Raw genomic sequence first — 22,237 nt, forward strand, 5'->3', positions numbered from 1 at the left:
ACACAACCAGCTGGAACCGGCATCAGGAAAGGGAAGACACTGAGGCCGGATCCAAAGCGCTTATGCTGTTGGCCTTGGCTCTGTGGCTGAGGGGCATCTGCTGGAGCTTTTTGCACGGAGCCTGTCAGGCTCAGAGCTGTGCTTTAGAGAAAGTAGTCCCTCAGCAAATGCTAGTCATTCGTTCACCAAATATTCATTCCATGCCTGCAGCATCCCAGGCCCTGCTGTAGGCATGAGGATTCAGCAGGGAACAGCACACAGAGCCTGCCATTGTGAAGCTGGTGCGGAGGGAGAGAGGCGGGGAACAAGTAAACAAATCAGAATACAACGTGTCAGGTGACCTAAGTGCCATGGAGGAGGAAGACGACACACGGCAAAGGCATGGGGAGTGAGGGCGGGATGCTTTCCACAGTAGCTGTGGGGAGACCTCCGTGATAAGGTGACATTTGAATGGAGGGTGAGGGCGGGATGCTTTCCACAGTAGATGTGGGGAGACCTCCGTGATAAGGTGACTTTGAATGGAGGGTGAGGGCGGGATGCTTTCCACAGTAGAAATGTGGGGAGACCTCGGTGATAAGGTGACATTTGAGAGGAAGTCGGTCAGGTGGATGTCTGGGGAAAGGACATTCCTGGCAGAGGTAACAGCAAGTGCAGATGCCCCTTCGTGGTTATGAGTCTGATGTCAGTGGGAATGGGGACATGGGGGCAGATTTTAGGACGTTTATGGAGAATACACAAGATTTATGGTTAATTGCATGATAGGTAGATGGTGTGGCTAGAGGTTGGTTTAAGGCAGGGACGTCACCGCTGGCTACACTTTAAAATCATGAGGGGAACATTTAATAATTCCAGTGTCTGTGCCCTATTATTTCATTTATGTGAAGTTCAGACAGACAAAACATCAAGAACGTGTAAGAAACTGACCACCCAGTTATAAGACAGACAACACACTTTAAAAATGGGCAAAAAAAAAATGCAAGTAGTCATGTCACAAAAGAAAATAGACACATGGCCAGCAAGCACATGAAAGGTAACTAGTCAGCCGAGGCGGGTGGATCACAAGGTCAGGAGATCGAGACCATCCTGGCTAACACAGTGAAACCCCATCTCTACTAAAAAAAAAAAAAAATTAGCCAGATATGGTGGCATGCGCCTGTAGTCCCAGCTACTCGGGAGGCTGAGGCAGGAGAATCGCTTGAACTCAGGAGGTGGAGGTTGCAGTGAGCCGAGATCGTGCCATTGTACTCCAGCCTGGGTGACAGAGCGAGACTCCGTCTCAAAAATAAAAATAAAAAAAAAAAAAAGAAAGGTAACTAGTCAGCAGAGATGTAAGTTAAAACCACATTGAGATAGCATTTTATTTTTATTTTATCTGAATTAATGTATGTATTTACCTATCTATTTATTTTTCTTTTTTTGAGACAGAGTCTTGCTCTGCTGCCCAGCTGAGTGCAATGGTGCAATATTGGCTCACTGCAACCTCTGCCTCCCAGGTTCAAGCCATTCTCCTGCCTCGGCCTCTTGAGTAGCTGAGATTACAGGCATGTGCCACCACGCCCGGCTAATTTTTGTATTTTTAGTAGAGATGGGATTTTGCCATGTTGGCCAGGCTGGTCTTGAATTCCTGACCTCAGGTGATCCGCCCACCTCAGCCTCCAAAGTGCTAGAATTACAGGCATGAGCCACCACCCCCAGCCGAGATACCATTTTACATACCAACGGGAAAGACTAAAATTTAGGCTGACCAGACTAAATGCCGACAAGGATGGGGCACCTGGGACCCCAGGCATTGCTGGGGAAGGTAACACGGTGCAGCCACTCTGGCCAACAGTTTAGCAGTTTCTTTTGAAGTAAAGCATAAATTTACCATATAAGCCAGAATTTTTACTTCTAGGTATATGCCCAAGAGAAATAAAAACATATATTCATAGCCGGGCACAGTGGCTCACGCCTGTAATCCCAGCACTTTGGGAGGCTGAGGTGGGTGGATTGCCTGAGGTCAGGAGTTTGAGACCAATCTGGCCAACATGGTGAAACCCCAACTCTACTAAAAATACAAAAAAATTAGCCAGGTGTGGTGGCAGGCACCTGTAATCCCAACTACTGGGGAGGCTGAGGCAGGGGAATTGCTTGAACCAGGAGGTGGAGGTTGCAGTGAGCCAAGATTGTGCCACTGCACTCCCGCCTAGGTGACAGAGTGAGACGCCTGGCTGATTTTGTATTTTTAGTAGACACAGGGTTTCTCCATGTTGGTCAGGCTGGTCTCGAACTCCTGACCTCAGGTGATCCACCCACCTCGGCCTCCCAAAGTGCTGGTATTACAGGTGTGAGCCACTGTGCCCGGCAACAGCTTTATCCATAATAGCCAAAGCTGGAAACAGTTCAGATGTCCAACAACAGGAGAATGTATAATCAAATTGTTTATCTAAACAATGTATATTAGTAATAAAAAGGAATGAGCTTATAATGCATGCAGTGATATGGATGAATCTCAAAAAGATCATACTGAGTAAAAAAGCCAGACACAAAAGGCTAACTACTGCATGATTCTAGTTATGGGAAATTCCAGGAAAGGCAAAACTGCGGTGAACAAAAGCAGGCCTGAGTTTGCCTGGGTTGGGACTGGCAGGGAAGTGACTGCAGAAGGGCACAAAGGAGGATCTGGCGTGGTGAAAATGTCTTTTATGGTGGCGGACATGGTTGACACAGGTGAGCATATTTGTCAGAACTCATTCGTACACATAAAATTGGTGTGTTTTGCTTTTCTGTTTTTTTGTTTCTTTGGAGACAGGGTCTCACTGTTACTCAGACTGGAATGCAGTGGCACAGTCACAGCTCACTGCAGCCTCCGCTTTCTGGGCTCAGGTGATCTTGCCACCTCAGCCCCCGGCGTAGCTGGGACTACAGATTTGTACCACCACAGCCAGTTTTTTTGTAGAGATGGTTTTTGCCACGTTCCCCAGCCTGACCTCAAACTCCTGGGCTCAAGCAGTCCGTTCACCTTGGCCTCCCAAAGTGCTGTGATTATAGGTATGAGCCACTGCACCTGGCCGGGTGTATTTTACTGTACATAAATTATTGTTTGATAGATTGACTAAAAAGAAACCAGACAAAACTCATCTTCAATGGTAGCGGTCAGAGTAATAGTTACCCTGGGGGAGGGTTCACTGGAGGAGGCACAGAGTAGCCTGCTTGGGACTGGAAATGCCCTGTGCCTTGGTCTGTGTGTACCACAGAGGTGTGTGTCTGTGGAAAGACTGATTGAGCCATATGGTCAGAATTTGTGTACTTTACTGTATATGAATTATGCCTGAATTTAAAAAGAAAAAGAAGAAATGGCCAAGCCCTATTCCTGGAAATTGAGATTTAGTTGGTCTGGAAATGGTCCCAGGCATTGTTATTTGGGGGTTCCTGGGGGACTTTAATGTTCAGCCGGAGTTGGGAGCCATTGATTTAGGGCCAGCGCGAGTCGAGTGTTGAGTGTGAGTGACGGAGACTGTCCCCATGCCATGGGCCGTCTGGTGGCGTGTTCGGGAATGGGGAGGCCGCTCAGTTCCGCCTCGGCTTTCTAGTGATAGGAGGTGAGGGTGGGCTTCCAAGCTTCCGTGTGGACATAACGCAGCGCGGAGCAGTGAACTCCAGGGCCGGCCGCAGACAGGGCGCACTGCGTGCTGAGTCTCGGTGTGGAGTTTGCTTCGGCTCAGGCTTCTTTTCTGATGCTAGGGCGGGATGGCAGCAGATGAAAGCTCGCAGGACACTCTGCGGCTCCAGTTCCAGGCGATGCAGGAGATGCAGCGCAAACGGTTACAGAAGCAGATGGAGAGAAAGAGGGAGAAGGAACTGAGCCCCGAAAGCAGAGCCGATGGCCAGGAGGAGCCCCTGGAGGTCCCAGGTGGTCTCAGCCTTCTCCATGCCGGGGAGCCACACTCGAAAAACAGCTTTGAGAAGAGGTAAATGCAAATTTGAAATCTCTCCGGGGGTGTGTGTGTGTGTGTGTGTCTGTGTGTGTACGTACCACAGGAGCTATAGCAAAACTTGTAAAATGCAGCTGAAGTGACAGAAGGAAGCTTCAAGCCTTAATCATACCTGCATTTACCAAGTTCTGATACAGCTTCTGTATTCAATCCATTCTAAATGCTTTATATATGTATTGCGATTTCTTCTTAACCCATAAATAATTTAGGAATATAGAGTATTTTTCTAGCTTCAAACATATGATGAGTTTTGGGTTGGTTGGTTCCTTCTCTCCCTCCGTCCTTCCTTCCCTCCTTCCCTCCTTCCCTCCTTCCTTCCTTCCCTCCTTCCTTCCCTCCTTCCCTCCTTCCCTCCTTCCTTCCCTCCCTCCCCTCTCTCCCTCCTTCCTTCCTTCCTTCCCTCCTTCCCTCCTTCCTTCCTTCCCTTTTTGATGGAGTCTTGCTCTGTCACCAGGCTGGAGTGCAGTGGCACGATCTCAGCTCACTGCAACCTCTGCCTCTAGAGTTCAAGCTGTTCTCCTGCCTTAGCTTCCCAAGGTGAGTGCTACCACACCCAGCTAATTTTTGTATTTTTAGTAGAGATGGGGTTTCACCATGTTGGCCAGGCTGGTCTCCATCTCTTGACGTCGTGATCCACCCGCCTCAGCCTCCCGCAGTGCTGGGGTTACAGGCGTGAGCCCCCCTCCTGGCCTCCCACAGTGCTGGGGTTACAGGGTGAGCCCCGTGCCCGGCCTCCCACAGTGCTGAGGTTACAGGGTGAGCCCTGCGCCCGGCCTCCCACAGTGCTGAGGTTACAGGCATGAGCCACACGCCCGGCCTCTTGTTTTATTTCTATTTTTTATTATCGATTTCTGATACAGTCACTTGCCGTTAGAGAAAAGAATCTATATAATGTTATTATTTGGAATTTGCTAAGATTGCCTTTATAGCTTTTAATACTTTTTCTTTTTTTTTTTTTTTTAAGAGACAGGGTCTTGCACTGTCACTCAGGCTGGAATGCAAGATGATAGCTCACTGCAGCCTCAAGCTCTTGGGCTCAAGCAATCCTCCCATCTCAGCTTCTGGAGTCACTGGGATCACAGGTGTACACCACCATGCCTGGCTAACTTTTTCCTTTCATTTTTAGAGACAGGGTCTCTCTTTGTTGCCTAGGCTAGTCACAGACTCTTGCCTTGGCTTCCCAAAGTGCTGGGATTAGAGGTGTGAGCCACCACACCCAGCCCTGTGTTATATTTTATGCATGCTCCATGGATGCTTAAAAGAAGTATGAATTCTAAGTGGGGGTTTTTTATAACTCCCTATTGAAGCCAACTAATGAACACAGCATTCAAACCTTTCTTCTTTCACGTGTGTGTGTCTGCATCTGCGTGTCTGTGTGTCCACCTGGGCACTGGAGCCCTGACCCCTGCCCACCAGGGCCTTTGCCTTGAAGGAGCATTAATTCTGCCTTTGCCTTGTAGGGTGCTTGAAGATGAGATTGAACACCTTCGAAACGAGCTCAGGGAAACAGTGGACGAGAACGGGCGATTGTATAAGCTGCTGAAGGAAAGGGACTTTGAAATCAAACACCTCAGAAAGAAAATAGAAGAGGACAGACTTGCCTTCACAGGTAGCTCCACATTGTTGTGACAGGCCTTGCCCTGCAGTCCAGGGACGTCAGACGGGGCAGACAGCACGTTCAGAGGGCAGGTGCCCACGAGCGTGCCGAGGGCCAGTTGTGGTCAAGCTTGTCCAGATGAATCCTGGAAGTGAGGGAGAGGGTAGAGGAAAAGAGCAGGCCCAGGGAGGCCAGCCCACCAGAAGATGGGAGCACGGGGGGCAATGAGGGATTAAAACGTGGGCCAGCAGGCAAGCCTCCTAGGCAATGCTGGTGACCCAGCCGGGCCTCGTGACAGGGACTCGCCATCACGCTCACATTATGTTCAAGGGCTGGCAGGGTGTGTTCCTCTTCGGTACGCTGGCTCAGATGTTATGATGTGAGCATGAAAAAGCCCTGGCAGCCTGCAGTGAGCTACGATCACCCCACTACATTGAACCCTGGGCAACAGAGTGGGATCCTGTCTCAAAGAAAAAAAAGCTCCAGTAGAGACGGGCATTAACTGTATGGCGCCTGCTGTTGCTGCTCCAGAAAGGTAGACTGAGACAGGGAAGCCAGCTGCTCTGGGAGGACATCCTGGGACCAGCCACCAATGGGGGCTGGGCTGCGCCTTGCCCCGTAAGTCTGGGTAGACCTGAGCTGTGCTCATGGAGACCTAGGCCCTGTGAGTCTGGTGAGGACCTCGGCCTTGCAGGTCTGGGAGTGACCTTTAATCTGTGGGTGTGAGCTGGGCATCGGCTCTGTGGTTATGAGTTTAACTTTGGCCCCGCAGATGGAGTGGGGACTTTGGACCTGACTGTCGTCTGCTTTGTATGCACCCATTGAGCAATTCCCAGGTGGCTCATAAATCAGAAAGTATTGTAGATGTCACCAGTCACAGAGAGCAGCAGGGCTGATTCTGCACCCCCCAGACTCTCCCCCTCTGTCTTTGAGAGTAAATACGATTGAGGGTGGGACCGAAGCTCTGGTCACTCAGTGCTGAATTACAAAGCCAGGGGAGTTTGGTGTCCTAAAGACCCGTGCTGGCCTAATGCACCTCCCTCCATTCTTGGGCCTTTTCTGTCTGAAACAGAAAACACAGACCTTGAAGACAAGTCTTTGTATTGTGAGGAGTGGATAGACTGAGCCTGGCCGAGGATCCAGCTGCGGAAGGGGCTGCTTGCCCGTTTGCAAGGTGTAGGGAAGCTGGTGGGCTCCAGCAGGCACAGGAGATGCCTCTCCACCCAGCGGGCCTGGGCAGCAGACCTGGGGTTCCTCCCTCAGCCCCACTCCTTGTTCACTGTCTCTTCCAGTCTTTGCTAGCGCACAGACTTGGTCATGGCCTCATCTGACTGCCAGCCCTAAGTGTCCCTGAAAACCACTGAAGTCCAGTCTTCACTCTGAAGTCACCGTTTCTGATTTCCGTTTTCACATTTCGGAGAGAAAATCTGAGAGAAGCCCATTTGTGTTTTCAGACCGGGCTGCAAGTGACGGGCTGCTGACAGCTGATAAATCGCTTCCCTTTGGCTGGATCTTTAGTGATTGCTTTTGGCTTTTGTTTACTATTTTTTTTGCACTTTTTTTTAGTGATTGTTCTAATGATATGTACTTACCTTTTTATAGTCTACATAGAACTAATATTTTACTACTTCAAATGGAATCTAGAAACTGCCACCATTCAGGTCCCTTGACCTCTCCCTGTGTATTGCAGGATTTATATGTATTATATCCGTGTATATATTGAAAATCCTATCAGTCAGTGTTATGATTTATATGTATTATATCCATATATATATTGAAAATCCTTTCAGTCAGTGTTATGCTTTTTGCTTTCAACTATTATACATATTTTAATGAACCCAAAGGGAGGACTATTCTCTTTAGCCAGATAGCGTTTCTGTGCTTCCGTCTACTGCTGCCCCCATCGATCGGGGGTTGTAGCTTCAAGAGCAGAGCTTGTCTGGAGACAGGGTTGGTAAAGAATAAAAAAAAAAAACCCAGAGGATTCTTTCCATGCTGTCCGAGCCCCACTTGGTGCTGTTTGCACTGGAAAGGCATTCTCTTGGACCTCTTTCTGATGGCCAGTTCAGGATTTGTGCTGATTTGAGTCCTGGGAGGAAACGTACCACCAGACCGTTTGCACTTCTGGGTCTGCTTTCCTTCCCCAGAACGCTTGCTACCATCACTTCCAGAACGCTCAGGGCACCGCCTCCACGTCCTATCCAGGCCTTTGGTTGTATTCAGCGAAAGAGACAGGGTAGAATGTGCCACTCCATCTTAACCGGAACCAGGCCTCTGCTGAAATTGCAGTTTTTTAAGTGCTAGAGTTGATGATTTTCACAGTGATCCTTTATTATCACCACCCCTGACACCCCCCGACACACAGCGTGTTAAAGGAGGCGAGGGTGCCATCGAGACCCTCCAGGCCTCAGGTCTGCTCTGGGCTTTTCCTCTTGGGGTGTCCTTGTCCTCCTCAGCAGACATGAGATTCCAAGGGCAGCTACTCCTACTTGTCCCCTCGCTGCCTCAACCAGGCTGGCAGGAGCAAGCCTGGGCTGAGGTGATTTGAAAGCCACCGAGTGCCTATTTGCTTTCCACCAGCTGTCACCCTTCATCTTGTTTTGAGGCGTATGATGGCCATGTTAAAAGTAGGACTAAAAAATAGGACTGCCAGTTACTCCCCGCTACAGTGTTGGAAGCATTCAGGAAACTTGCTGACCATCTGACCACATCTGCCATCACACCGATGGGGAGCTGCACTCCAGAGAGGGCGAGGGGCTGTCAGGGCCACCCAGCTAGGCAGTGACCATGCTGGGCTGGCTCCCACTGCCCGCCCTCTGCCCAGCTCCCCGCTCCGCACAGCTCCCGCCGTCCACACAGCTCCCATCCTCCGCCCGGCTCCCCCCCTCTGCCCGACTCCCCCCTCCACCCGGCTCCCCCCTCCACCCGGCTCCCCCCTCCGCCCAGCTCCCGCCCTCCACACAGCTCCCACCCTCCGCCCGGCTCCCCCCCTCTACCCGGCTCCCCCCTCCACCTGGCTCCCCCCTCCGCCCAGCTCCCGCCCTCCACACAGCTCCCACCCTCTGCCCGGCTCCCGCCCATGCGGCTCCCCCCATCCACACCCTCCAGCCTCCTTCCACAGCCTCCTTCCCTTGCCCACTGCAGGGAGCCTTCCCTCTACTCTGGAGTCCTTGATGGTCCTCAGATACTCTAAGCATATTCCCACCTCCAGACCTCTGTACCTGCATCTCCTCTGCTTAGAATGTCCTTCCTGGGTGAGAACACTCTTCATGGTTTGAGCCCTCACTTCGTTCATTCAGGTGTCTGTTCACACCTCACTTCCTCAGAGAGCCCTTCCCGGCCAGTCCATCTAAAATGGCGTCACCTCCCTCATTCTTACCCCTTGCCCAGCTCCAGTATATTTCCCAACACTTACTCCTCCTACGTATTAGAATATATAGTTATTTCTTTGATGTTTTAAATTATCTGTCTTCCCTACTTGAATGTAAACTCCATGAGTCTTTTTTATCCACTATGGAATCCATAATGCCAAGAGGACCCAGCACTTGATAGAAAACAAGTATTTGCTAAATGAATGTATGCCTTTGTATTGGGTACGTGTTACCACCAAACTCTGTGTAAGAAACAACCACGCAATCTCCACAGCAGTAAACGTTTATTTAGCTTAAACACCGGGGGTTGGTTGGGGATGGGCCAATCTGGGCCAGACTGGGTAGGTTGGTTCCTCGCGTGACTCTTCTTACTCTTGAGACCAGCAGCCAGATATGCTCTTCCTGTGGGGAGGGTGTAAGCAAACCAGGAGTGCTTTGCACGCCTCTGCCTTATCTGCACCTTATCTGTTAACATGCCTTTGGCCAAAGCAAGCCACGTGGCTGAGCCCAGACTCATAGAAGGGCCAAGGGGACTGCATCCTACGCATCAGAGGGCACAGCGGAGTTACAGGGACACGGACGTAACCCTATCACTGAGGAAGTCATGAAGCTCTGGAGTGATAAGCCTGACTCTCACAGAAGGAAAACTGCTTTCTGCGTTTAGAATTTTCCTAGAACATTCTGAACCTCTGAGTGGCTGCATTTCCACTCATGGGAGTTGGGTCCCAGGGCTGCTAGGTGTGTGGTGCTCATCCTAAGCCAGTGCCCTTCATGAGCATCCATGCCAAGCAGTTTTAGATTTCAAGACCCTGGTGCTGTTGGTGGTGGGGCGTGCGTTCAATGTTTTAATTGACCTCACCATTCCCCCCTTTTTAGGGACAGCTGGTGTAGCTGGAGACATGGTTGCCACCAAAATTGTGGAGCTATCAAAAAAGAACCGGGTGTTGATGGCAGAATCAGAGGGTGCAAAAACCAGAGTGAAGCAGCTGACCAGTCGCATCCAGGAGCTGGAGCGGGAAGTGAGGGGCCTTGGTCATTCTCCCTCTGGAGGGGACTCCCAGCATGGGCAAGAGGGAACCTTCCCAGCTTCTCCATAGGTAGCTGGAAGGGCTGAAGTTGGAGGGTTAAGAGGCTTTCTCAGATCACACAGTGTGTGGTGTGCTGCATTTGAAATCCAATGCTGTGACCCTCCAGCAGGCTTCACGGTGTCTCTGGCCTCATCTGTTCATCTGTAACCTGAAATCCATCATTTTTTCTGCCCCGCCTCCTAGGCTGTGGTTGGAACTCCAGGAGACAGACGATGAGTGAAGCATTATTATCTATTAAGCTGTTAGTGAGCCCCTGGGCTGCTTTTACAGTGCAGCTAGGGAGTGGGCCAGACGGTCAGGTAAACCCTCTCCATTCCAGAGCGGTTTCTAAAGGAGAACCCTTCCACGAGTGACCCTAAAGTGAGCTAAAAGGATGCACCACCAAGATAGGTCACCACACACACGGTGGCACCGGAGTGCTTTCTTTGGGCTGCACAATTGCCGAGCAGAGTATGAAGTGTGAGGTTTGCTTTTTCAGCTGCAGTCAGCCCCGACCAGGCCACCAGCCAAGGAGGCCACTGACGCGGGAGCCAAGCCGCCGAGGACGCGGACGGGAGCCAGAGCATCGGTACGAACTCTCCTCTGTGCTGGGGAGTCTGCGAGGCAGCCACCGGCCCGGGCCCCTCCTCTGCCTGTGTGAGGTACCTCCGCCCAGAGCCCACTGCCGAGCCAGGGCCCCCTCCTCCACCAGTGTGAGGTACCTCCACCCGGAGCCCACCCCTGCCCCACCCACAGCCGAGCCAGGCGCCTGTCCACTGGCTGCCATTGCTGCATCCTCAGAGCAGACGTCAGAGGGCAGTACTGAGTCTGTGGCCTGAGGCCAAGAATGTCCGGTCAGAAGCCATGGAGGGTGTCGCTCCAGCTCTGTCTGCAGAAAGGAAGGCTGGGAGGAGCCTGAGAACCCTGGAACCCTAGAGCCTCAGGATCAGGAGGGAAGGCCTGGTCCAGCTGACCTCCCGGCCATCTCCTGTCCAGCACCGGCACTGGGGACGTGTGCAGCCTCCGCCTTACTGCAGGGACAGCCCCGTTCTTTAGGGCAGTGGTGAATTATATCAGATTATCAGCACCCCCCTTTGGTGGAGCTCCAAATCGACAGAGCCAAAGTGGCTGTTGGAAATGGGGACTTGTCCCCCACAGCCCATTTTACAAACCAGTGAACAGCTCCTGAAACTCAGGAGGTGGGAACTGCAGCTCCATGAGAGGAAGGCAGTCTGACCTAGTGGGTTGCTTGTCCCCCAGCCAGACAGTAAATGGCATCAGAGTCTAAGTAACATTCCAGGAGGCTTCCCGAGGGTTTTCCTGGGAAGCCAGGCCAGTGGCGAGAGAGGCGCCGAGCCCAGGACTCCCAGTGTGCTGCCTATTTTCTAGCCCGTCTTCCCTGCCGCCTGCACCTCAGGATCGGATTGCCCCTGCCTTCCTTGAGGACAGTGCAGTCCTCCGTGTGCAGCAGTGGGTCCCTCAGGCTCTGGGTGAATGCACCTCCTCAAGTCTAGTCTTACATAAACCTGTCTCATTGCTGGGGAGGCAGCAGAGGAGCTCTGCCCTCCTCGGGGCTGGACTGAGTATTCTTCAGGCCCTTTCCTGGCTCCAGGGGACAGTGCTAAGCTGCCCCTGGTCTATTCCGAGTATTGGGCACCTCCACGGCCCCAGCTAGAGCTGCCTGGATAGGAAGCTGATGTTCAGCCTGATGGGACTTTCTAAGCCCTGTGACACAGGGAATCAAAACAGCCTTGGCTGGGCTTGGCCACTCAGGCCCAGAATCCCAGCACTTTGGGAGGCTGAGGCGGGTGAGTCACTTGAGGTCACACGTTCAAGACCAGCCTGGCCAACATGGTGAAACACCATCTCTACCAAAAGTACAAAAATTAGCTGGGCATGGTGGCGTGCGCCTGTAGTCTCAGCTACTCGGGAGGCTGAGGCAGGAGAATCACTTGAACCTGGGAGGCGGAGGCTGCAGTGAGCCGAGATCGTGCCACTGCACTCCAGCCTGGGCGACAGAGTGAGACTCTGTCTCAAAAAAAAAAACAAAACAAAACCAGAGGCTCTGTCTGTGGAGAATCCCAGAGGAGGAATGAGGAGTCCTTGGAAGGTGGGATGTGGAGAGGGCCTTCAGAGATGGCCCAGTGCTCTGAGCTCACCCAGGAGTCCACCCTCCGTTAAGGCTGCAGCTAGAGCTGGGACAGAGGAGGGTGACCCTGAGCTGGCCTTACTGGAGAAGGAAGATGGGGAAGGTGAACTGAGTGTCTGCTGGTTGACACTTGACTGCAGCCCAGAGCTCACAAGGGGAAAGGGGAATGTAAGCCAAAAACTCTGGGGTGGAGTCACCCACAGAGGGAGCCCTTGAATGGCAGCTGGAGCAGTTTTGACTTCATTCTGTGGCCACAGGGAGCCCGGGAGGTTCCCGATTTGGAAAGAACAGAGTGTGATGGGCTGTGTCTGCGTCCATCAGTGTCACGCGCTGTCCCCATCCCTGTCATCTCCCAATCAGAGCGAGAGCGAAAGCAATGTTCCCCTCAGAAGGCTGCTCCCCTCCAGAGGCATGCAGGCTCAGTCCATGTTCCAGCCCGAGCCTCCAAAGCATATTCCAGTGAAGCCGAACACCCTTCCCTCTGCTTGGGGCTTCGGGAGGCCGTGATGTGAGCGGCATTGGCATCGTCTGCTCCCCGTGGACTGCATTTTAGTTATTCCCTCAAAGGAAATAGCCTGGGGTAGGGGAGGGAGTGTGTCCGTATGCAGATCCCCCACAGAGCCTGTGGAATTTCACTCTTGGCAGAAAGCTCTCCAGTGGTTTGGAGGTAGGATTAGCTCAGCTGCCTAAGCCAGGAGGACGGGGCCTGACCTGGTCCCCTCCAGAGCACCATCTGGCCCTCAGCCCCCTTGCCCCCTCAAGCCAGGCGAGGCCTGCCAGCATTGCCTTCCGTCAGCTGCCCCAGACAGCACCCTTGATGTGCATTGTCTTAGCAACCCGCACAGGTTCCCTGAGGTTGGCATTACATAGCCCCATTCTACAGATGAGAAAAGGAGGCCTGGGCAGGGCTGGGTTCAGAGCCAGAACCGTCTGTGCGCTTTTTCCATGCTCTGATCAGATCCAAGAGACCCTGCGAGGTCACGGCAGCCACATGGACGTACATGTATTCCCAGGGCCTTGGTACCTGAGGTCAGGGTCAGCCCAAGGTCAGGGTCAGCCCTGAGGTCAGGATCACCCCCGAGGTCAGGATCAGCCCTGAGGTCAGGCCACCCCCAAGGTCAGGATCACCCCTGAGGTCAGGGTCACCCCCAAGGTCAGGGTCACCTCCGAGGTCAGGCCACCCCCGAGGTCAGGGTCAACCCCGAGGTCAGGATCACCCCCAAGGTCAGGGTCACCCCCGAGGTCAGGCCACCTCCGAGGTCAGGGTCACCCCCAAGGTCAGGCCACCCCCGATGTCAGGGTCACCCCCGAGGTCAGGCCACCCCCAAGGTCAGGATCACCCCTGAGGTCAGGGTCACTCCCGAGGTCAGTGTCACCCCCGAGGTGAGGCCACCCCGGAGGTCAGAGCCACTGGGGCTCATGGCACTGGAGATCTGACAGGTAGGGCAGGGGCGTGGCAGGTGGAGGGGGTTTGCTTCCCAACCCAGGGCAGATTCAAAGCCACACATTTAACAGGAGAAGAGAATGTGCAGGGATGGCAGGCAGCCAGACAGAAGGAAGAACACAACATAAATATGCTTATGTTTCATATAAGTTCCCAGTTGGCACATTCTGTTCACGTTGGCTGTTCTCTTTAGCCTGATGGTGGTGCTCGGAGGAAGCGGAACAGGGAAATGTTTTATACCCACTCCATAGATGAGGACACTGGGTGAGCCCAGGGTTTTTGGACCAGGTGTCCCTGTCTAGCTTCTCTGGCCACTGGTTTTCAGCTGGGCTGCCCAGAGCCTCTGGGGCCCATGGAGCTTTCCAGACCCAGTATACTTGGATCTGTCTTTCACACTAGCGTTCACAGGAGCTTTTGTTTGTGCCTGCTAGAGAAAGCCACTGCAGGACCAGCCCTGCTTCTTGAAGTTTAGCCCCTCTGCCCTGTGGGGCAGCAGCAGAGGGCCCCAGCGTCATTGCCTGCTGGGATGCTCAGCCTAACAACCAGTGTTCCTGTGGCCACAGTGCCCATCATTAGCAGCAGCTTAAATTGGAAGAGTCGCCAGGGCAGGGGAAGGACCAGTGTTCTTTCTGATCCCACCTGCGTCACCCCAACCAGCTGAAGCCTGAAGGCAAATTGCCTGCCCTCTCTGGGCCTTATTTTCATTATTATGAAAGGGGTTTGAATGGGCTGACCTTGAAGGTCCCTCCTCAAATGTCTGTGAGTCACAGGAGTGTCTACTGAAGACAGAAGTAGTCAGCACATTTAAGAAAAATTTCTATCCAGATAGTTGAAATAAAACAGTGGGTTGAAAAAAAAGACATTGCTGAAAGTTTCAGCAGGCAGTTTTCATGTGGCTTGCTGCAGTTCTTCAAGCCACAGAGATGAGCATTTGTAAATTAAAGTGGGTCCTTATTTCTGTTCAGTGGTCACTGCTAGGAAAGAGAGCCCAAGGTCCAAGCTGACAGTTCTGGGAGAGGCGGGCCCTGAATTAGGGTGCCGCGACTCCTGCCACGCTGGGTTGCCCTCTGGGAATGACAGGGTTTCCTCTATATTCTGAGTGAAGGTGGATTAGCTGCGATGTGGATCTCTGAGCACGGCGGAGGGTCCACACCCGGGAAGTATCTGGGAGGTGTGGTGTCTGCAGCTCTCCAGATGCTCCACCTCTAGGGCAAGGCCTGCATCCACATGTGTGCAACACTGCAGAAAGCCCAGCCCCAAAGCTAAGCTGCCAGGATTCAAATCCAGGTTCCAGCTTGATTAACCAGTCAGCCCAAGTAGAGGACTGGCCTTCCACCAACCTCCGTTCTGCACCTATGAGGGGCTTACGGCTTACGAGAGAACCTATCTGACAGGGCTTGGTGAGGATTAAATGAGTTACTCCATGTCAAACACTTAGCACAGTGCCTGGCACAGACTTGGGTACATGGGGGCTATGATGGCTGTTCCCATGTCGGCAATAGTGACTACTTTCTCTCCTGTCCTTCCCCACAGCGGGAGACCCCAGAGGTGAAGGCCCTGCAGGACAGGCTGGCGGCCACCACCTTGAAGATGAGTGACCTCCGTAACCAGATCCAGTCTGTGAAGCAGGAGCTGCGGATGGCACAAAAGGTCTGTCAGAGCCAGGGCTGGGGCTTCTTGTGTGGCTGGGGCTGGACTGGGGAAGAACGTGGCTGGCACTGTGGGTTCCATTCTGGAGCCTGAGTGCTCAGCCCCGTGAGCACACTACTTGCTCTGGGTCAGGCTCCAGGTCCAGTCCTTCCTCCCACCAGCCCTCGGTCCCCACCCCCCAGCACACATGCCCTTGTGATGCCTGCCCAGCTCTGGACTGAAAAGGACAGTGCTGTCCACCCAGGGAGAGTCCATTAAGCCTTCCCTGAGTCCTCGTGCCCCAGTAGATCCTGGGTCTCCCCTGAATGTCACCCTTAACTTGGAAGCCTGCTGACCCCTGCCTTCTGCTCTGCTATCTGTAACAGAACATGAATAGGTTACTGTGGATTAAAGGACCCTTTCAAAGGAAAATGCTCAGCCTTGGGACACAGGCCCAGCTGGGTCATTATTTTTATTTACATAGCGAATTCTCTGGCATTTGTCTTCCCTGCTGGAACCACTCAGACTGGCCAAGATTTCCAAAACAGTGTTCTATTGTGGAAGCGAGCGCCAGAGGCTTGGTGTGCTGGATGGGGTTTCTGTGACAGCCTCAGAGGGGCCCAGGTCACAAGCTGAGTGTATTGTTTCTGCCTCAGAGCCTTGAGGTTGGGAGAGTGCTGCCCATCAACAGCTGCAAAGCTGGGCCCTTCCTGGACCACAGTGTCCCAGCTGACATTCAGTAGCCCACCTTTTGCTGCACTCAGAGGTCCACTTGTCTGTGGCTTTTCACAGAGGGCAGGGCTCTGTGGCGATGCACTTCCCATAGCCAGAATTAGCTCAGCTTGAGGCGACAGGTGAATGGGTTAAGGAAGCAGCTGTTGGTCAGCTTTGTGGGTCAGTCATCCCGGAATATGTCAAGAGCAAGGGACCCTATCTGGGCGTGGTTGGCGGCTTCTTGGTTGCTCTAAGCACTGCCAGGAAGTGCCAGGGATGATGGGTTTACCACCTTCCCAGGGAGAGCCGCCCTTGGGGCATGGAAGACTGGCCTTGGAGGGCTGCGCTCTGGGATGGAAGAAGATTGTGTAGGTGAAGGCTGCTTCCAAATGTGCTTCTAAACAGGCCGCCCTGCCAGGGTCTGGGGGAGCCCTCTCTTTTGGCCGCACTGAAGGCCCTGCCTTATTTCAGGTTTTGGCCAGCGAGGTCGGGGAAGGCGTCGACGTCCAGCAGCTCCTGTCCTTGCCAGGGACCTGGAGGGGTCGGGCTCAACAAATTCTTGTTTTGCAAAGCAAGGTGGGTGAGTCATCAGACTTCTAAGGATTTAAAACATCCCAGAAAGACCCGCCCTGAACCCCTTAGAGACTTGAGCACACGGTTCCCAGAAAGGCCTTTAGGTCTCACAGCGCTGTCGTGCAGGGCTGCTGCATCACCTTCTCGCCAACCAGCCTGATTGTAATGTTACTTAATGAACAAGCTCTTACGTGACACCACATGCCAGGCCCTGGAGCTTCACAAATGCCGACGCCTCTGGTTGATTTATTTTACTCCAGGCATCTTTTTCTAGTTCATGTAAATTTGCGTGACTGTTGTAAGCTTTTTCCAGTTTTGTCCAGATGCTTGTAGTCTTTTGAAAGTTTTAATTACTCAGTAAAACTTAGCCTTGTCCCCCTCTTCAGTATCTGAATATTTTGGAGCATACCAAGAGAGGCTGACGGCAGGGGCTCAGAGTCAAATCCCAGCTCTCCACTCACCAGCTGTGTGGCCTCAAGCAAGTTTCCTTAGCTCTGTGCCTCAGTTTCCTCATCTGTGTAATGGGGATAATAGCTATACCCACCCCACGGGGTTGTTGGGAGAGTTGTCGGTACTTGTAAGGTGCGCAGCGCAGGCCTGGCACGGAGGGAGCGCTGCGTGAAGGTTACGTGTGGTCCTTTCACCTTTCCCCCTCAGCTGAGAAGCCCGTGAGCAGCTGTGTGATTTCCACTCTTTGCCAAGCATATCACCCTTGTTCCGGGGACTTCAAGGGTCACAGTGGCTTTGGTCCTGTGTCTGCCATGGGGTCCTTGAAGCCAACATAGAGGGGGAACAACTCCAGGAAGCTGATGATGGTCTGTGCACGGCCTTGGGGTTCTAGACACCTGAGTTGAAGTTTGCCCACTGGTCTGCCAGCTCGGTGGCCTTGGGCAAATCCCTTCATCTTCCTATGTCTTCGTCTTCACACTTGTGAAATGGGGTGACATCAAATAACATTTGTAAAGCACCTAGCACAGTGTCGGACCGTAATAAGATGAAACAACTTACTATTGTCATTAAGTTGTATGTCGAATTCTTAAAGTCAACAGTGTTGTTTAATGATTAAGTGGAATTGCCACACAGCGCCACACGAGGGCACTGACGGGTGCTGCCAAAGCTGTGCTCCTGCCCTCGGCCAGGGAGCCTAGCGAATTGTGCTTCCTTTCCTGGTTCAAGTTTACCAGCGCTGTTCCGTCATTTGGTTGCGTTGACACAGAAACCAGGGTCGGAAGGATGCTAGGAGTCGTCTGCTTCTACCCCAGGGTTACCAGGGTGATAAGGGCATTGTTCTGTGGGATGACATCTATCTGCCACTTGCTGAGAGCTCATGCGGGCCAGGCTGTGTTGATGGCTTCACCTAGACCGTCTTGGGATTTTACAAAGTTACCTAATCCTAAATATCACCTTAGCGTTTAAAATGCAGATGCCGAGGCCCTTCCCCTAGAACTCTCTTTTGTTGGTCTGAGTGAGCACCAAGATCGGTCAGTCCAAGAACCTCAGCGTATTCCCAGGCTCAGACAGCCTCACATGACGGTGTTACGCAGGGCGTGCTCTTAGGCGAGGAAACTGAGATTCAGAAAGGCCACCCGTATGCAGTCACACGGTCCATGAGGCTTTGAGCCACTCTCTGCTTCCAAACCCTGCATAACCTCTGCAGTACCTCCTGTAAGTGACCTCCACCTCCTGAGGGGCCTTCCCAGTCTTAGATGGTCTGTCGCTAGAAAGTTCCTCCTTACCTGGCACTTTGGGAGGCTGAGGTGGCCAGATCACTTGAGCCCAGGAGTTCAAGACCAGCCTGGGCAACATGGTGAAACCCATCTCTACAATATATATATACACACACACACACACACATATGTATATACACAAATATATATATACACAAAATAATTTAATTTTGGTATATATAAATATAATTTATTTGTGTATATATATAAACAAAAATTATCCAGGCACAGTGGCATGTGCCTGCGGTCCCAGCTGCTCAGGAGGCTGAGGTGGGAGGATTGCTTGAGCCCAGGAGGCAGAGATTACACTGAGCCATGATTATACCACTGCACTCCAGCCTGGGCGACAGAGCAAGACTCTGTCTCTAAATAAATAAAATAAGAAAGTTCTTTCTTGAACTGAGACCTGCCGTCCTATCCCTCCCAGGTTCCTGGGGCCACAGCTGTGCTTCCCAGCCTCAGACAGCCCCTCAGAAATAGGGTGATCTCTGTTTTCTGAGCTGAACTTGCCTGGCGCCTTCCACTGTGTTGCTCAGGATGCTGGCTCAGATCGCGCCCCAGCCCTCGTCCTCCTCAGATGGGGCTACCACAGCCATCTGGAGAGGCGGTTCCATCTTCAGTCTGCGGTCTCTGATCACACTTGTGAGTAGTAGGGGCTGGCTGCAGACCCATTGTGAACGATGGGTTTTACCACCCTCAGGTTCGAGAGCTTGAGAAGCAGCTGGGCCAGGCCCGGAGCCAGTCTGCAGGAACAGCCAGTGATGAGTTGTCTGTGTATCCAGACCCAAGGAAGCTGTCGGCACAGGAGAAACACCTGCTGAGGATCCGCAGCTTGGAAAGGGAGAAGCAGGAAGGCCTGGAGGTAACGCCTGCCCAGTGAGGAGGTCGGCTGGGCTGTGGGAGCAAGAGATCCCGATGGTGCCTGCAGGGCTCAGAGGCACGTGTGGTCGGAAGTCTGAGCCACCCCTTCTAGGCAGGAGTCACCTGGGGACCTGGGTCACCTCCACGTGTTCCTCACGTCCTGTCAAACCAGCCTGAGGTGCCTGTCTGGGGCCTCACTGTGAGCCCATTCAGTCAAATTTGCTTGGCCCCATCCTGGCCGTTTTGGAGATGCTGTACCTGAAATTCTCCCACTGTAAAAGGGAGAGGGAGAGGGTCACAGCCCCAGAAGTATGAGAGGGTTAGACGGGGCTTGAAGGAAGAAAGTCCCAGGCTGATGAAAGAGGTGGGCAGGCTGGACTCAGTGTCAGGGGCCGCGTCTCACTGGCTGCACTGGGCATGTCAGAACTCTAACTCCACCAGGTTTAAGCAGCAGAGAAGTTGTTGGTCCACATAAACGAACAATCCGGAAGGGGCCTGGCTTCAGGTGCAGACCAGGGCCTTGCTGCAGCACTGCCTTCTCCGGGGCTGGCTTCACCCTCTTCCACAGGGACCCTGGCTAGTCCCAGCTCCTCTCCTCCAACGCAACCTCCACAGGCAAAGGCCTTCTCTTCCAAGTAGTTCCAACAGAGTCCTAGAACTGAGTGTCTTTGGTCTAGCTTGGGTCACGTGGCCATCCCTGAGTCTGTCACTGGCCAGGAGTACAGGGTGTTTTGATTGGTCAGGCTTCAGAGACCTGCCCCAAGGTTTGGGGGATTAGTTAGCCTCCCCAAACTTGCCGTGAGAGTGGGAAGCGGGGGCCGCTTTAAAGAAGGCAGCAGAAGCAGCATGAGAGGTGCAGGCAGGGCACACAACAGGCCCACTTCCGTGGCCCTGGCAGCAGGGCACCTGACGGTGAGGCCTTGCCTTTCCATCAGGAGACTTGCCTGTGAGCACCGACTCTGGGCTAGGCCCTGTGTTAGGGACGCTGTGACCTTGGCCACGCTGCGCCTCCCACACCCTAGACCATCAGCTGTGAGGAGAGAACAGTGAGACCACAGAGGGCCAGGGCCTGCTGGCCTTTTATGCCAGCTGGGACTTCGGGCCTGTGTCTTAAAGGCTGTGGAGAACCACCAAACGGTTTCAGTTTTTGCTTTTTTAGGTGAAGCCTCGCTCTGTCGCCCAGGCTGGAGTGCAGTGGCGCGATCTCGGCTCACTGCAACCTCTGCCTCTGGGGTTCAAGCGATTCTCCTGCCTCATCCTCCCAAGTAGCTGGGATTACAGGCACCTGCCACCACGCCCAGCTAATTTTTGTATTTCTAGTTTGTATTTCATGTTGGTCAGGCTGGTCTCAAATTCCTAACCTCAGGTGATCCACCTGCCTTAGCCTTCCAAAGTGCTGGGATTACAGGTGTGAGCCATCGCACCCAGCCCACCAAAGGGTTTTAAGTTGTGGAGGGAGGTGGTCAGCTGTCCGTTTTGAAAGGTCACATGGTTGGAGCAAGAGGAGGAATGGGTGGGAAGCGGAATGGGAGGCAGGGTGGTGACCCTGGAGACGTGAGCGAGGACCTTTGCCGAGACGGTAGGCTGCTGTGGAAGGACCAGGCACCCGGGCTGTGCGCACAGACTTCCTAGGGCTCAAGGACTGATTGCGCTTGGAAGAGAGAGGAGGAGGAAGAGTCCTGAAGGACTTCTGGGGGGCATAGCAGATGGGTGGGGGAAGCAGGGTGGGTTCAAGGGGAGCTGAGATTTGGAGGCGTTGGGTTTCAGACGTACCTCACTTGGACTTACACGCTCACACAGGACAGATGATGTTGGACAGTTGGGCCGACCATAGGCTGCAGTGGCGGGTGGAAGGAAGCAGCTTCCTGCTTGCGTTCCCTCTGCCAGGCACCCCTGAGAGCCTGGAGTGTGTAGGCAGGAGGGCAGCTGGTGAGGAATGCCTCCTGCAGAGGGCTCTTGTCCTGTGGATTCATGTTTGTCTCGCATTTCTATAATTCACTTCATCAAGGATATGAAAACACTTTTCCAGCAACGAGTCACCCTCAGGACCAAGCAGCTGATGTCACCCACTGCCCAAGCTCCTTGGCGTGTCTCCAGCTTGTCTCTACGGGTTTGCCTAATCGAGCCTCTGCCCTTCACTCAGTGTTCCCGCCACACACGTTCTGCTCGGGGCCTTTGCCCTCCCCTCTCTCCTTCCATCTCTGCTCAGATGCCACCTTTTCAGAGGCCTTCCCTGACCACATCCCTCTCGAGATTCCTGTTTCCTGCTTTCAAATTCGCATTTGTCACTATTGGATGTCATCTGTGTCCTCCATTAGGGTGTCAGCTCCTTGAGGACAAGGACTGTTTTGCTTTTTGCTGTCTCCCAGCATCTGTAAAGCAATACTCAGCCATAGTAAGCCCTCAGGAAACCCTTGAGAATGAAGGGGTGAGTGAGTGAGAGACTCCAGAGACACGTGCGGCACTGAGTTTCCAGCTGGTAGCTGACAAAGCGAGGTGCAGTCAGGGATTGTACCAAGTGGTCACGGAGGATGTGGGGAACAGACCCTCCCTTCTCATTCCAGCTCCTGGAGAGGCGAGGTGCTGCAGCGGGGGCCTAGCCTAGCGCCTTTCTCCTCTCTCCAGCGTGGGGAGGGTTACAAGCGGCACTGGCCACGCTCTCTGGAGGACACACGCAGTTGGCCGGCTTCCCTCTGAAGTGCGGGAAGCCCGTGGCTCGGGCGGAGGCGGGGAGTGCTGTCATGTGCTAGGGCGAGGGTGGGGGCTGCTGGCCACTGACGTCCCTGAGAGGCCTGGGCTGGGACTCAGGGCCCTGGATCTAGTGGCCTTCAGCAAGCACCCCCAGCCTAGCCCCGGGCCTTGCCAGAGTGGGAGCCAGGGAGCAGACGTGGCCAAGGCCCCACACAGCCCTGCTGACCGTGCCCTCACTTTCTAATTACAGAAACTTGCCAGTGAGCGGGACGCCCTCCAGAGAGACCTTGAGGAGCTGAAAAAGAAGTGTGAGGGCGTGAGGTCTCGGAACAAGGTGCTGGCGAGTGAGGTGAAGACCCTCAGGAGTCAGATGGGGACCCTGGTGGACAAGGGCCGGCATGACGACGAGCTCATCGACGCCCTGATGGTATGGCCCCGCC

General features: G+C 53.4%; 1 protein-coding gene across 1 annotated transcript in view; it reads left to right on the top strand.

Annotated features, from left to right (window-relative positions):
- The first annotated feature begins 2,404 nt into the window (after positions 1–2,404).
- CCDC13 (coiled-coil domain containing 13) overlaps positions 2,405–22,237 on the top strand; it is a 50,271-nt gene continuing 30,438 nt past the window's right edge. The window contains exons 1-9 of the mRNA XM_021666620.2: positions 2,405–2,709; positions 3,724–3,950; positions 5,435–5,583; positions 9,819–9,961; positions 10,509–10,598; positions 15,136–15,252; positions 16,417–16,521; positions 18,946–19,107; positions 22,048–22,224. Coding sequence (XP_021522295.1) covers positions 3,730–3,950; positions 5,435–5,583; positions 9,819–9,961; positions 10,509–10,598; positions 15,136–15,252; positions 16,417–16,521; positions 18,946–19,107; positions 22,048–22,224 — 1,164 coding nt within the window. The 5' untranslated portion in view covers positions 2,405–2,709; positions 3,724–3,729. The remainder of the gene's footprint in view (positions 2,710–3,723; positions 3,951–5,434; positions 5,584–9,818; positions 9,962–10,508; positions 10,599–15,135; positions 15,253–16,416; positions 16,522–18,945; positions 19,108–22,047; positions 22,225–22,237) is intronic.

Source organism: Aotus nancymaae, unplaced genomic scaffold, assembly GCF_030222135.1.
Source record: "Aotus nancymaae isolate 86718 unplaced genomic scaffold, 86718_ANA_hifiasm-v0.15.2.pri h1tg000038l, whole genome shotgun sequence".
NCBI classification, from domain to species: Eukaryota; Metazoa; Chordata; class Mammalia; order Primates; family Aotidae; genus Aotus; species Aotus nancymaae.